This window comes from Cynara cardunculus (assembly GCF_001531365.2).
Source record: "Cynara cardunculus var. scolymus isolate 2C chromosome LG 3, CcrdV1, whole genome shotgun sequence".
NCBI lineage: Eukaryota > Viridiplantae > Streptophyta > Magnoliopsida > Asterales > Asteraceae > Cynara > Cynara cardunculus.
The window spans coordinates 6,841,432-6,854,431 of record NC_037530.1 but is presented as its reverse complement, the minus strand read 5'-3'; the positions used below and the strand labels follow the sequence as shown (position 1 = coordinate 6,854,431).

General features: G+C 38.0%; 1 protein-coding gene across 1 annotated transcript in view; it reads left to right on the top strand.

The window, feature by feature from the left end:
• The first annotated feature begins 6,090 nt into the window (after window positions 1-6,090).
• LOC112508697 overlaps window positions 6,091-13,000 on the top strand; it is a 9,637-nt gene continuing 2,727 nt past the window's right edge. The window contains exons 1-4 of the mRNA XM_025113397.1: window positions 6,091-6,201; window positions 7,172-7,245; window positions 8,129-8,238; window positions 8,643-8,897. Of these exons, the coding sequence (XP_024969165.1) occupies window positions 6,091-6,201; window positions 7,172-7,245; window positions 8,129-8,238; window positions 8,643-8,897 (550 nt within the window). The remainder of the gene's footprint in view (window positions 6,202-7,171; window positions 7,246-8,128; window positions 8,239-8,642; window positions 8,898-13,000) is intronic.

Genomic DNA, 13,000 nt, shown 5'->3' with positions numbered 1-13,000 from the left:
ATCAATTTTTGGCTGATGACAAGTTCCCTCTACCCCACAGAAGGAGTCATTGTTCTAGTCTCTTGCAGATGCAAAGGTTTTCTCAAAATTTTATCTCAAAGCTGGATTTTGGCAATTAGGATCAAGTCCTGATGACAAACCAAAAACTGCCTTTTGCATCACAACCCATCACTACCGGTGCAAAGTAATATCATTCGGTTTAAAAAATGCTCCATCTGTCTTCCAAAAGGCAATGATAAGGATTTTTGAACCTATTCTCAACAACACTCTATTATACATCGATGATATCTTTCTATTCTCACCAGACGAAAAATCTCACATAGATTTACTCACCAGGTTTCATTCCATTGTCAAGGAGCATGGGATCATGTTATCCGAGAAGAAGATGGAAATCGAAGTAAATTCTATTGATTTTCTTGGTATGAAAATATCTGATGGAAAATACGAACCCCAACCTCACATTTCTCAAGAACTGCACAAGTTCCCAGGAATATTGACGTCACAAAAAGAAATTCAACAGTTTTTTGGGCTAGTAAATTATATGGCAGATTTTTGGCCTAAATTGTCGAGCCACACTGTGCATTTATTCCTATGCTGAAAAGAAGTCCACCCCCTTGGAGTAAGAAACATACATTAACTATAGAAATAATAAAGCAGCTAGCTGATGTGATGCCTTCTTTAAAGATTCCTACTGTTTCTGACAAAAGAGTCCTCCAGACTGACGCAAGCTATGAGTACTGGGGCAGTCCTAGTAGTTTAGTGTCAGAACAATTTATGGATACAAAAGCGGCACGTTCAAAGAATCAGAGCAACACTACCACTCTACCTTCAAAGAGATCTTGGGAATAAAAATATTCCAATTCCAGTTAATCGGTCACGATTTCCAGATTGAAATGGATGTCTTCTTTCCCACGCATGCTCCATTTCAAAAGAAAGATACTCCCACAAACCCAATTTTTGAGGTGGGCAAATTGGTTCTCTCAATAGAAATTTACTGTGAAACACATCAAGGGATCATAAAATATTCTAGCAGATTTTCTGTCCAGACCAAGGGGCTATAAATATGATGTCCCAAAAGACATCGAGACAATCCACAAAGCCAAAATCCTTCCAATGGTGTTTCTTGTGGAGAAAGCAAGCTCTTCCAGCTCGTTTATTCTAAACACTTCTCAACCTCCACAACTGGCCAATCCAGCTTAAAGTACCACAACTCCACCACAAGTTCTACCGGATGAGATAACATAAACAATTGCCGACCTTAACTTAAGAGAAAGGTCCCAGTTGAATTACAAAACGTTCTTCACTATCACGCTAAAAAAACATGGCATGTTCATGAGAAACTTCCAGTTCCATCCGGATTACCCGTTCCTTCATGTCTTCCACATCTATGACTTACATAGGTTCCCTAAGGAAGCACTTTGTTTCTTTTGGTATCTATTTGAGTCTCACACCATCGCAATATCATTCAACTTGGCCAAGCTACTCAGCTACATTTTTCGATGTCAGTTTGAGAGTGCGCCCCTAGCGGCACTTAATGTGTTCACCCTTCTCCAGTGGTTTCTCCCAGCGCATCAATGGATTCAACAATTAGCTGTCTGCTATAAGACTTACGTTGTGGTCATGTTCAGGAGGCCTGCTCCTTTCTACCACATACGCTCTCCGACAGCAACAACCCAGGCAGTAAGTACTTCGAGTTATCCCAGCCAGGAAAGTATATGGAAACACGGCGGATCCTAGCCAGTGCTAACCTAGTAGATCTAGATTCAATCCCAGAGCAGATTATAAACAATGAAAAACTCTGGTCTTCCGAACATCCAGTTTCTGCATCGTAGGACGAAACACTTGAACATTGGTTCTAGACTCATCTCACGAAGAAAATAGACATTTCCGATGAAGAAGATTTTGATGAAGACAATGAGCATTATGACTTTGGAGAAAAACTGCATGATTCTTTTGAAGACGATCCATCTCATCCTGACTTCCGTTGGAAGTAATTATCGTAGAATAATATGAATAATTGTCTCGATTAAAGGATAAAATAATGTTGTAATAATGATGTAAGCTTGAAGTCACTTTCATGTGATGTAAGCGCTTACCTCATTTAGTTTGTTTTATTAGCTTGCTTTATTACTTGTTTGTGTCATGCTTTTGTAATGCTTATGCAGGGGTACCTTTTCCTTCCCTATAAAAGGAAGGCTCCCCTTCATTTGTAAATCATCCTTGGAAAGAAAAAAAAGCCTCTTCCTTATATTCTCTCTTGTTCTTAAGTTTGTTTATCTCTTAGTTTTAGTCATCCTTTATCAAACCAGTCTTCTGAATCACCCTTTGGTATTCTGTGAGCATCATGATAGCTGGAGCCAATTAATTTCTACTACTTGAAAACTTCATATCCTGTGCAGCAAAACGGTCACAAGTGACCTCGATGATGGACCATCATGTCATCCTCTTATTGTGTATCCATCAATTGGGGATGAGGCACATTTTCTTTCTGCTAAAGATTTAGAGCTTTTAGTTCTTCGAAATGATAGTAGAGAAGATCCCATCTTTGTCCCAAATGATGTTTGTATCGGTCGTTCTGATCATCTTCTTACTGGTCCTAACATGGATGGGAAGCCTAATATTCCATGTGAGGGTGGTTTACTGGTGATTTTGTCCCACGTTGGAGCAGATGTGTTTATAGGAAGTTTTAAGATTTCTCTAGCCGATCTTTGTTCGAATGGGCGTGAAGGACCACATAATGGTAGGGCATAATACAGTTCTAGATGAGTTTCTGGAAAGTGCATCGATGATGTCCTCAGCAACCCATGGGTCACGTGTGGCATTAGATCTCTTGGGCGTGGGAGAACAACATCGGCGGGACAAGTTATAGCTGCATTTGTTCTTGAACACCTTGGCAATCAGGTTGATATCGGGGGATTGATGTAATGATTTGGAATCGATTCGTTTTCCATTTTTTTTTCCACCAGGAGGACAAGGTGAGAGTTTGGAGGCGGGTATTGTTATACCCTTGGTCAAATATGGTAGGCTATGGTACAAGTGCCTGATGCAATAGTACAAGTAGTTAATGTTTGTTTCACACCGAAGTAGAGGGTCCTGTTCTGTGAACATTGATTTGAGCGGAAACGCTTTAGGGAGAGATCTCAGACCTCTTGAAATTCTGAGGAAATATTTTTTAATTTAAATTTGCATATGTAGTTAACCTTAGATTTTGTAATATCTTCTCCAATTAATCCTATTTTTTCTAAATGCAAAATTATATCACCTTTCTTTTGCCTTTATCTTTTCTATCCATCTGCAGCAAATTAACAAATAGATTCTGATAAATCTGTTGAAATAAATTTGATCCAAAAACCTGTTTTGTTTCATAGATAATTCTAAGGAATTTAATCTTTCCTTCATATTTTTGTAGTGAAGATGTTTTGGATGATAAGGATCTTGAATATTGGAGTTGCTTTCTAAATCTTGAATTTCTTTTTCTAATTTTTTAAGTTGCTCAACATTTGATGCTTGCTGTTTCCAATATTCTTTTAGATACTGTGTTTTTATTTTATTATTTTGATTACAATTTATTTGAACTTTATTGCTCATGGCTTAAATAGTTTGTTAATATTCCTAGATARCATATCTGCWATCCCATTATTTTTTCCTTTGATATGTTCAAAATTTATTTTATATCCACATCCTTGTATAATATTTTGTAAATTGATCCATCGTGTCCTATTAACTTTTTTGCTTTGATCATTTTTTATAAAGCGAACYATAGCTTCRCAGTCYGTTCTTACTGTAAATTCATTATGTAAAAATATTTTAAATTTTTCTAAARCATTTATTAGAGCTTGTATTTCGAAATCTAAACTYGTCCAGTTCATACCTGTYTTGTTAAAGTTTCCRCKGGCATACGAKCATATTTTTTCTGTCTCTTTAGGGCTATATTTATTAGGTTTACAAAGAAGCACGRCTCCCCATCCTTCTTTACAACCATCTASYTCTATAATTATATAATCTGTRACTAATGGTAGTTCTAGGGGCTTTATATTTCTAACTGCCTCTTTTATTATTCTAACCAATTTTATATCTTCATTGTTAAAATGTCTTTGTCCATTTTTAGTAGTTTTACTATATAAAGGTCCAACTAATTTTGAAAGATTAGGAATAAATTTCCTAGCATAATTTATTAATCCTAAAAATGCCTGTATCTGTTTAAGAGTTTCGAATTTTTCTGGGAAACCTAGAATTTTTGTAGAAATGTGTGATTGTAATTCTATTTTTCCATTACCTATTTCTAAACCAAGAAAAGATATTTTCCGTTTAAACAATTCCATTTTTCTTTTTGAAACCACTATACCGTTCTTCTTAATTTCTTCGAAGATCTTCTGTAAGTGTTTTTCATGTTCCTGCACCGTTTCACTGGCAACTAAAATGTCATCAATATATACTAAACAAAAATCAAATTTAAGAAAAATGTTATCCATAAATCTTTGAAATATAGATGGAGCGTTTTTTAATCCGAAACTAAGAACGTTCCATTCATACTGTCCTTCTGAACATGTAAAAGCTGTCCATGGTTTGAAACTCTCCTGTAGTTTGAATAAATGTTTGTTCTTCATATTCTTGACTCTCCCTTCTCCAACACCGTCAAATTTCTTTGTAAGTATACTCTGCCTTACCTTCTTTTGTGTTTTTAAGAGTCACCTATTAATACAAACAGCCGATCAATTCCATTCCAGTGTACAACAGAGTTGTAATAATTGGGATAGTATAAATTAGGAGGGGGGGGGTAGGTCAATAGGATATATTGATTAGTTTGTGTGTGGGCGAAAGCCTTGGGAGAGTACTCGGCCTCTTGAAAGCCCAGAAACATCTTTGTTCACTCGATACCTTTTGTAATCTTCTGATCCATTGAATTCTTATAAAAATTACATGTTCAATCATCAGAGTGTGTATCAGCTTCTTACTAAGATTGCATAGATTGATTATATCAATAGAATAGCAATGCCAGGTCTAATGTGGGAAAAGATATATTAGGTTTCCAACTAATCTAAAGTCATCTTTAGATTGGGGTTCATAAGGGTTTTTGCAGGCCTATTCCCTAGCATCCCAGTTTCTTTTTGCAAGTCCAAAACATACTTGTTTTGAGATGAGACAAAAGCCTCATTTTGAGTCGGGCTACCACCATGCCCACAAAGTATTCCAGTGTTCCTAGATTTTTTTTGTCTCAAATTCAAATGCAAGAAGTTTCTTGAGACGTGTAATTTCTGCCAAGTTATTTCCAAGTCATGATGATGTCATCTACATAGACTATGAGAATGACTAGCATTCCTTCTGCATAGCATTTCACGAATAGAGTAAGGTTTGTTTGGCACCAACCCAACTTTGGACTTGTCAACAGTAAGGTCTTATGCATAATATACAACAAGTGAAATATTTTCCGTGTTATTATGAGGTTCATTGAGCAGAAATGATAAAAGGGATGAGAAGTAGCATTAGAACAATGACAGAGTAGAGATGCATCAGAGCGCTGGAGGTGTAGGCTGGCAGAAGTGACAACCACCCATTCGGAGGGAGGAGAGACATCTGACACAGTTGTCAGCGGAGGGACACATCAAGGCTGTCAGCGAAATTGATGATGTCGAGAGCGAGAGTTAAAGAGAGAATGGAGGCAAGAGCAAGAGGGGCACAAGTCACAGACGGTGAGGGCAATTATGTTGCCTGAAGTAGCCGACGAGATTGCTGGAGGGGTTGGGATCAGAGAGGTTACTGGAGGGGACAATGATAAGTTATCTACACACACATATACATATGTGTGTGTGTATATATAATACAGTTCTTTCTATACTTGCCATAAAAAAATAGATTAAAGGTTAATATGTTTGCCTGTTTGAGGGTGTCCTTTTGGTGATAAGTTTTTTCAGAGATACTCAAGGCATGATGAAGTGCTTAGCATGGCTACTAGGAATATATGTCTACATCTCATTGACATGCCTGGTCTTGTATGATCAGTTCTTTATCAAATATAAGCAGCTATAGTTTCAGGCTCCTTTGAGTTTGGAGCTCATGGTTATCACCTTACTTCTTGTCATTAAGTTCATGATGGCGTTGGTGAACCCAATCTGTGATTTCATTTGCTGCAGTGATGTTCGATCAAAGGCCTTCCAAGCAGTTGAACAGTTTTTGCAGATAGTGAAGCAGTACCACGAAAAGGTGTGTTTTCTGTCTTTTGTTGTATTTTTTCTGGCAATATGTATTAATTATGTCTCTTTGAGGGATTTGAACCCATGACCTTGGTTTCTCTCAGAGGTTCTGTATGGTACCATTGGACAAAGACACCACTTGGTCGGCTTTGCCTGAGAGAATAAAACCATCGAGTTGCTCTTGTTTGATTATTGGTATTCATGGCTGATGCTTTTACTCGATGGGTCATAGTTTTCTATCTACTTTAATTTCACAATAACCCTCATTGGAGTTTCTTATAGAAGTAGCCAGTTGTCAGCCTTAATGCTTACTATAGGGTTTCACATTTTAATTTTTAATCTCCTGTGTTGGAGGTTGAACTCTTTTCCCCTAAAAAACCAGCTATGCGTCTTGCTCTTAGTTGCAAGTAGCTTTGATTTTGGAATAAGTTGGTTGTTTAATCAAGGGTGGAGCAAGGTTGTTTTGTTCACTCGGACCCTTCTGGTACATCAATTGCATGATAACAAAATTTATTGTTGACGCCTTTGATGGGGTTGTTTTCCTATTCATTCTGCCATTTCTTTTAGGTGTTAGAAGGTCAAGGTTGGACTTATCTAACTTTGACAAGGAACACTACAAATACTCATTGCTAAATAATATCCAACTATATATTGGTTTCATTTTCTATACTTGAAAATTCTAATTGTGAAATTTCATTATACTCTTAAGAATTTGAGAAGAGTGTGGGTTCAAGTAAACCCACATCCACTATATGGCACAGCCATGAGCACTCTACATCATTGATTATTGAAATGCCATTTCTATGAAGGTAGCCTTAAGTGGTGTACTTGGTATGTAAATAAATGTTTGTTACGAAGGTAACGGGTAAACCACCTTAAATTTTGGTTGTTGCAGGTTTCCAACCCTGAAATATTGGTAAAGTTATTGGATGACACATAATTGTAATATAGTTAATGATGGATGTCTTTTATATGCGTAGACAAATGCTGGAGATAACAGTGAGCCTACAAGCTCAGGAAATTCATCAGTTCCAGGAAATGCAAGTATACTAGGGTATGCCTATCTGATTCCTCATGTTTGTGGTGTTATGCAAATTGTACCATTCATTTTCTTGAATTGGATGCACTTCTTATGGGTATAAGGAAATGCAAGGAGGCATTCATGCAGTATTGATTTATTAAAAGTTTCTTCTCGACTTCAGTTGATTTTCTTAAGTAGCTTCAATAAGAACTTAGGCTTGTTTGTTAGCAGCTTAATGAGCTAAATGGGACTCACAGCTTTTCGATCAGTTATATGTGACTGTTTGATGGTGGCTTAATGATAGAAAGTGGCTTATTCAGTAAGCTTTTAGGGGGAGCTTTTTGCAGAAAGCCAAGTTTTTTCCAAACCTGCCCCTCCTGATTAAAAAACACGCTCCTTTCATCTATGAAAAACCCTCCGGAACAAAAATCTTCCCAATCTATAGAGACTGATTAATCCACACAGACAACTTTATCTATTAAAGAGAATTGATGGAAAACCAACCAAACAACCCCTTAGTTCCTGGTTGATCAACATCCTTTTGAAGTTTCCTGAACTCATTCATTAACACTTGATCACTTCCGAACTATTTTCATTGTTTTAGCAGCTTTTGCTTGCCTTTGGGGTTCCTTGTAAATACATATATGACACTTTTCTATAATGTTTTCAAACACCATTTCCCAGAGATGATTTACAGAAAGATGAAGCTTGTTTAGTTTGGAAGTATGTATGTATGTCACATAAATCAGGAATCTTTTTATTCAGTTGCTGAATAACTTTTTTATATTTTGTTGTTGTGCAAGTAGTTAACTAGTTACATCTGAAGCCCCCTCCCCACCAATTAGAAAAACACAGAGATAATAAGAGTTCTAATTGCATTCCTAACATGCAATCCAACATCTCGGCTATGATGCAGATGGGCCATGAGCTCTTTATCTATCAAAGGAAAACCTTCTGAACATACTCCACATTTATCTGCAAGTTCCAGTGCACCTAATATTTCTGCTGTCGTCAATGCCAGCTCAGGTAGCATTTCACGTGATTGTTTTTGACCTCTAGTTTATGTTGATTTGTATGTTTCTCCCTCCGTCTCAAATAAATGTTCACAATGAAAAAGGCACATTGTTTTAGAAATGTGTAGTTATTACATTTTTAAGCAACTAAATGACGACTTTATCCTTAATAACAAAGGAGTAATGAATTTCTCCATCTCAAAGGGTAAAATCGGAAAGTGGACACTTATTTTGAGTCGAAAGGAGTATTATTAAGTATACAGTAGTGGTTTAAAATCTATAAGAAACCAGAAAACTTTACTCGTATATTTTTGCTACAAATTAGAATAAACCGGAGAAGTTTAGGCACAAATTGCATCCACCCATGTTGATTAACAAGTTGATATTGGATTTTTTTTTCTTTTTGGGTGATGATAGTGGTATCAGATGCCCCAAGTCTAACGATGGTCCGTGCAAGTTCAACTGCTGACATTGTTGATCAACCTGCACCCGTGTCACCTACCTCAACTGAAGGATGGGGTGAACTTGAGAATGGTATTAGTGTATATGATCAAGAGAATGAGAAAGACGGTTGGGATGATTTTATGCCACTTGAAGATCCAAAGACATCCCCTGCTCTTGCAAGCATCCAAGCTGCTCAAAAACGGCCCGTTACACAGACAAAACCACAAGGTAATATAACAGAACTTTACATATCACTTCATGAGATATCATAATTATCTGTTTGTTTTTTACTGCAAATGTAGTTATTTGCATTCGGTGAAACAATTGGCTTCATAACAAATTTGAGGTTCATTGTGTAGCCCCTCCGTTCTCTGTTAGTTGTCATTCTTTGGCTTTATTTGTATTTCACAAAATTATAATTATTACTGGGTAATGCTATATGCACTCCTTTTATATCAAAATCAGGTCAAATCATGCACCGGAAGCATCCACAATGGTCAAGTCTTTAAAAGACTTGATCTATTTGCCACATAGATTTCCACTAAACAGAAACCCATCTTCAAATACTTACTCCAATGGTCAAGTCTTTCAAAAGTTCTTTTTGTATTGTTGATTCATTTTTTAATACGCATATATAAATCTTCAAACACTTGACATCCCCCAAGCTTTTGGATGTCAAGTCATTCTTAAGTTATTGCTCTAGTGGTTAACCTTTTCATCAAGTGGTTCTCAACCTTTCCGTCAAGCCTTTACTTTTACCATTGGAGGTGTTGATGTTGATGTGTGTGAGGGGGAAATTAATAAATATGGTGCATCTAGCCACCCCCTTATTATTTATTATGGGATAGGCTAAATGCACCTCTCTATATTGCTAAATTAAACCCCACCTATTAATTTCCTCCTCACACATGTCAACATCAAAACTTACTTTTTATATTTTTAATGCATGATTTAACTTGATTCTGACATAAATAGGAGTGCATATAACATAACCCATTATTTATTCTTTATACAAGTTTAAAACTGATTCTTTTTGTTTTCATAATACTTTACTTTACATTTTTGTAATATAATTATTAAATGTATTCTTATCAATTTTAAATTGAAGGTAATAGTACTTTTCACATTTAAAGTCAAAAGTATATGTTAGTTGTATATAAGAAGCACATATATATAAGCCCGTGGGCTTTTAGGTTTAGGGTTTAGGCACTCTGTACTATCCTATATAAGTAGCTTAGGTTTTCTCCTTTTCTTGTAATGTTCCTACAATATTCATTCAATACAAACGGCAATCTTTTGGCCCTCTCTTTCTCTTATTCTAACATGGTATCAGAGCAATAGGTTGCTCCTTTTTTTTTCTCCATTGTTGTTCTTGATTGTGATCTCTGTCGCTCCCATACTCGATCTCCAAATCTGTCGATTTCAAGATCTCGACATTTGCGTCTCCTATTACAGTTTAGCATCGTTTTGCATCACTCAGCCTCCATCGCCGCTTCTCTGCTGCCGCCGACAACCGTTCCATCTCGACATTTGCGTCTCCTGCATCACCCGGATTCACCCGGATTTACCCAGATTCACCCGGATTCTGATTTTTCAAGTTTCCAATCAACACTACTATGGTTTCCAATCCTAGTCACTCAAACCCAATCTCGGTTGTTTTCAATGGAAACAACTATATCTTGTGGCAACACCACATGACTATCCTTCTCAAGTCTCATGGCTTGTATTCCTATGTGAGTGGTAAGTCTGTTGCTCCTACTCAACTTACCAATGAGAATGTTGTTGATTTTGTCAAGCGCACGAATGAATGGGACATCAACAACGCAAAGATCTTGAGCTTCATCAATGCCTCAACCACTGCTGAAATCAATCAGCAATTCCTTGGCTACACCACTGCTAAGGGACTCTGGGATTTCTTAGCTAAGAGATACATGTCTACTGGCTTGTCTCATCAGTATCAACTGTGGACCACTTTTCAGAACAAACGGCAGCTTCCTGATCAGTCCGTGAGTTCCTATATCTCAGACATGCAGTCTATTCGAGATCAACTGAATCTTGGTGCACCTCAGATTTATGATGAGACTGCCCGTCAGTTTCATGCCTACTTTAGTCAGCTTCATCTCATCACCATCTTGATGGGTCTCACTGACAAATTTGAGAATGTTCGTGCTTCTCTTCTTCACAGACATCCGTTGCCCACTCTTGAAGATGTCATTACTGAACTACTAAGCGAGGAAACTCGTCTTAATTTGCGCTCTCCTATACCTACTGAGATGGTCTTGTACACATCATCCTCAACAAGGCCAAGAGGTAAGTTTCACAATAATTCTGGTAAGTCTAATCACAATGCCAAGCAAGCAGGAAGACAGACTACCGGTGAATGGAAGCCAAACACAAATGAGTGTACCTTCTGTCACTCTACATCTCATCTTCTCTTCGACTGCCCCGTTCGTACGTGCCGCTACTGTGGAGTTACGCAACCATGTCATTACCAATCCGATTGTCCTCAGAATCCAAATCCAAGAAATTATCAACATCGCAACCAATCCGTTGCCAGATCGGTCACTCCAAGTGAACCTTTATCAATCCTGTTGTAGGATCGGTTTCTTCATCTCCAGATCCGATGGACCTCATGCGTAGAAATCAAGAGCTCATGGAACAAATTATGACAGGTTCTCTTGGTGTGAATTCTCAACACTCCTCGACATCAGGTACTATGTGGATATTTGATTCTGGTTGCTTTAACCACATGACACCTTGCCCTGATGGTTTTCTCTCTAAGCAACCTTTTCACCTTGCATCTGTTAAAACAGCAGATCTTACTCCTTTACCTGTCTTATTCAGTGGTAACTTATCCACTGATACTGTTCAATTACCTGATGTCTTACATGTGCCACGGCTAGCCTTGGGTCTAGTCTCTCTTACTCAACTCCAGGAACTTGGTCTACTAATATTATTTCATTCCTCTAGTTGTCTTGTGCAGGATCCAACGACCAAGCAGATCCTTGGTGTAGGCCGTAGAGTTGGACGGGTGCTTGAAGTGGTATATATGCGTCTTCCCTTGCAATCACCAAATTTTGTTGCCTCTGTGTCTAGTACAGCTTCATTTGATCTATGGCATGCTCGTCTAGGTCACCTTTCCCCTCATAGAATAAAAGTGTTAGCTAGTTCAGGGTCGTTAGGAAATGTTTCTTCTGAAAACATTTCTTGTCTACCTTGTAAACTTGGTAAACACCATGCCCTTCCTTTTAACATTAAAGAATTTACTTCTGCTTTACCTTTTGATCTTATTCATTCTGATGTATGGGGACCAGCACCACATCCCTCCATGGGTGGTGCTCGGTATTTTGTTATTTTTGTGGATGATCATACACGCTTCACTTGGATATATCTTATGAAGCATCGTTTTGAGTTACCACATATTTATATCACTTTTGCCCGTATGATTCTAACTCAATTCTCCAAACCTATTAAGATTCTTCGAGCAGATAATGCTATGGAGTACAAAGAATCTTCTATTCTCTCGTTTCTTAAGTCTCAGGGTACCCTCTCTCAGTACTCCTGCCCTGGAACATCTCCCCAAAATGGTCGTGCTGAACGAAAGCATAGACACATTCTTGATACTGTTCGCACTCTTTTGATCTCAGCTAAATGTCCTGAACGTTTTTGGGGTGAAGCTGCTTTCACAGCTGTCTATACCATCAATAGACACCCCACTCCTACACTCAGTCACAAATCTCCTTATGAAATACTATATGGAGTCACCCCTGCGTATGAACTTCTAAAAGTATGGGGATGTGCATGCTTCATTCAATTACAATCCCATGAATACAATAAACTTGAGCCTCGTGGTCGTTTGTGTTGCTTTCTTGGCTATGGTATCGAACACAAAGGTTATCGTTGTTGGGATCCTATCTCGAAACGTCTACGCATCTCTCGTCATGTTACTTTCTGGGAACATGTTCCCTTCTTCACCATGCCAAACTCGGCGTCCAACACCCTCACTACTCCCTTCTTTACTGACCCGTCAAACTCCTTAGATGTCCCTACTCCTATTCAGACGCTCCTGCACTAGTCACTTTCCCTGAACCAGCTTCTATACCTCCTCCGGATCAAGCTTCTGTACCATCTCAAGGTTCTACACCTGAGCCATCTGTGGAGTCTGCGGATCCTGAATCTTCACAATCCAAGAATGTTCGCCGCTCAGACAGGGTAAGACATGTTCCTTCTCACCTTCGTGATTACCACTGCTATGCAACTCTTTTATCCAATCATGAACCGACTTCCTACAAGGACGCTTCTTCTAGTACACATTGGCAGGCAGCTATGCA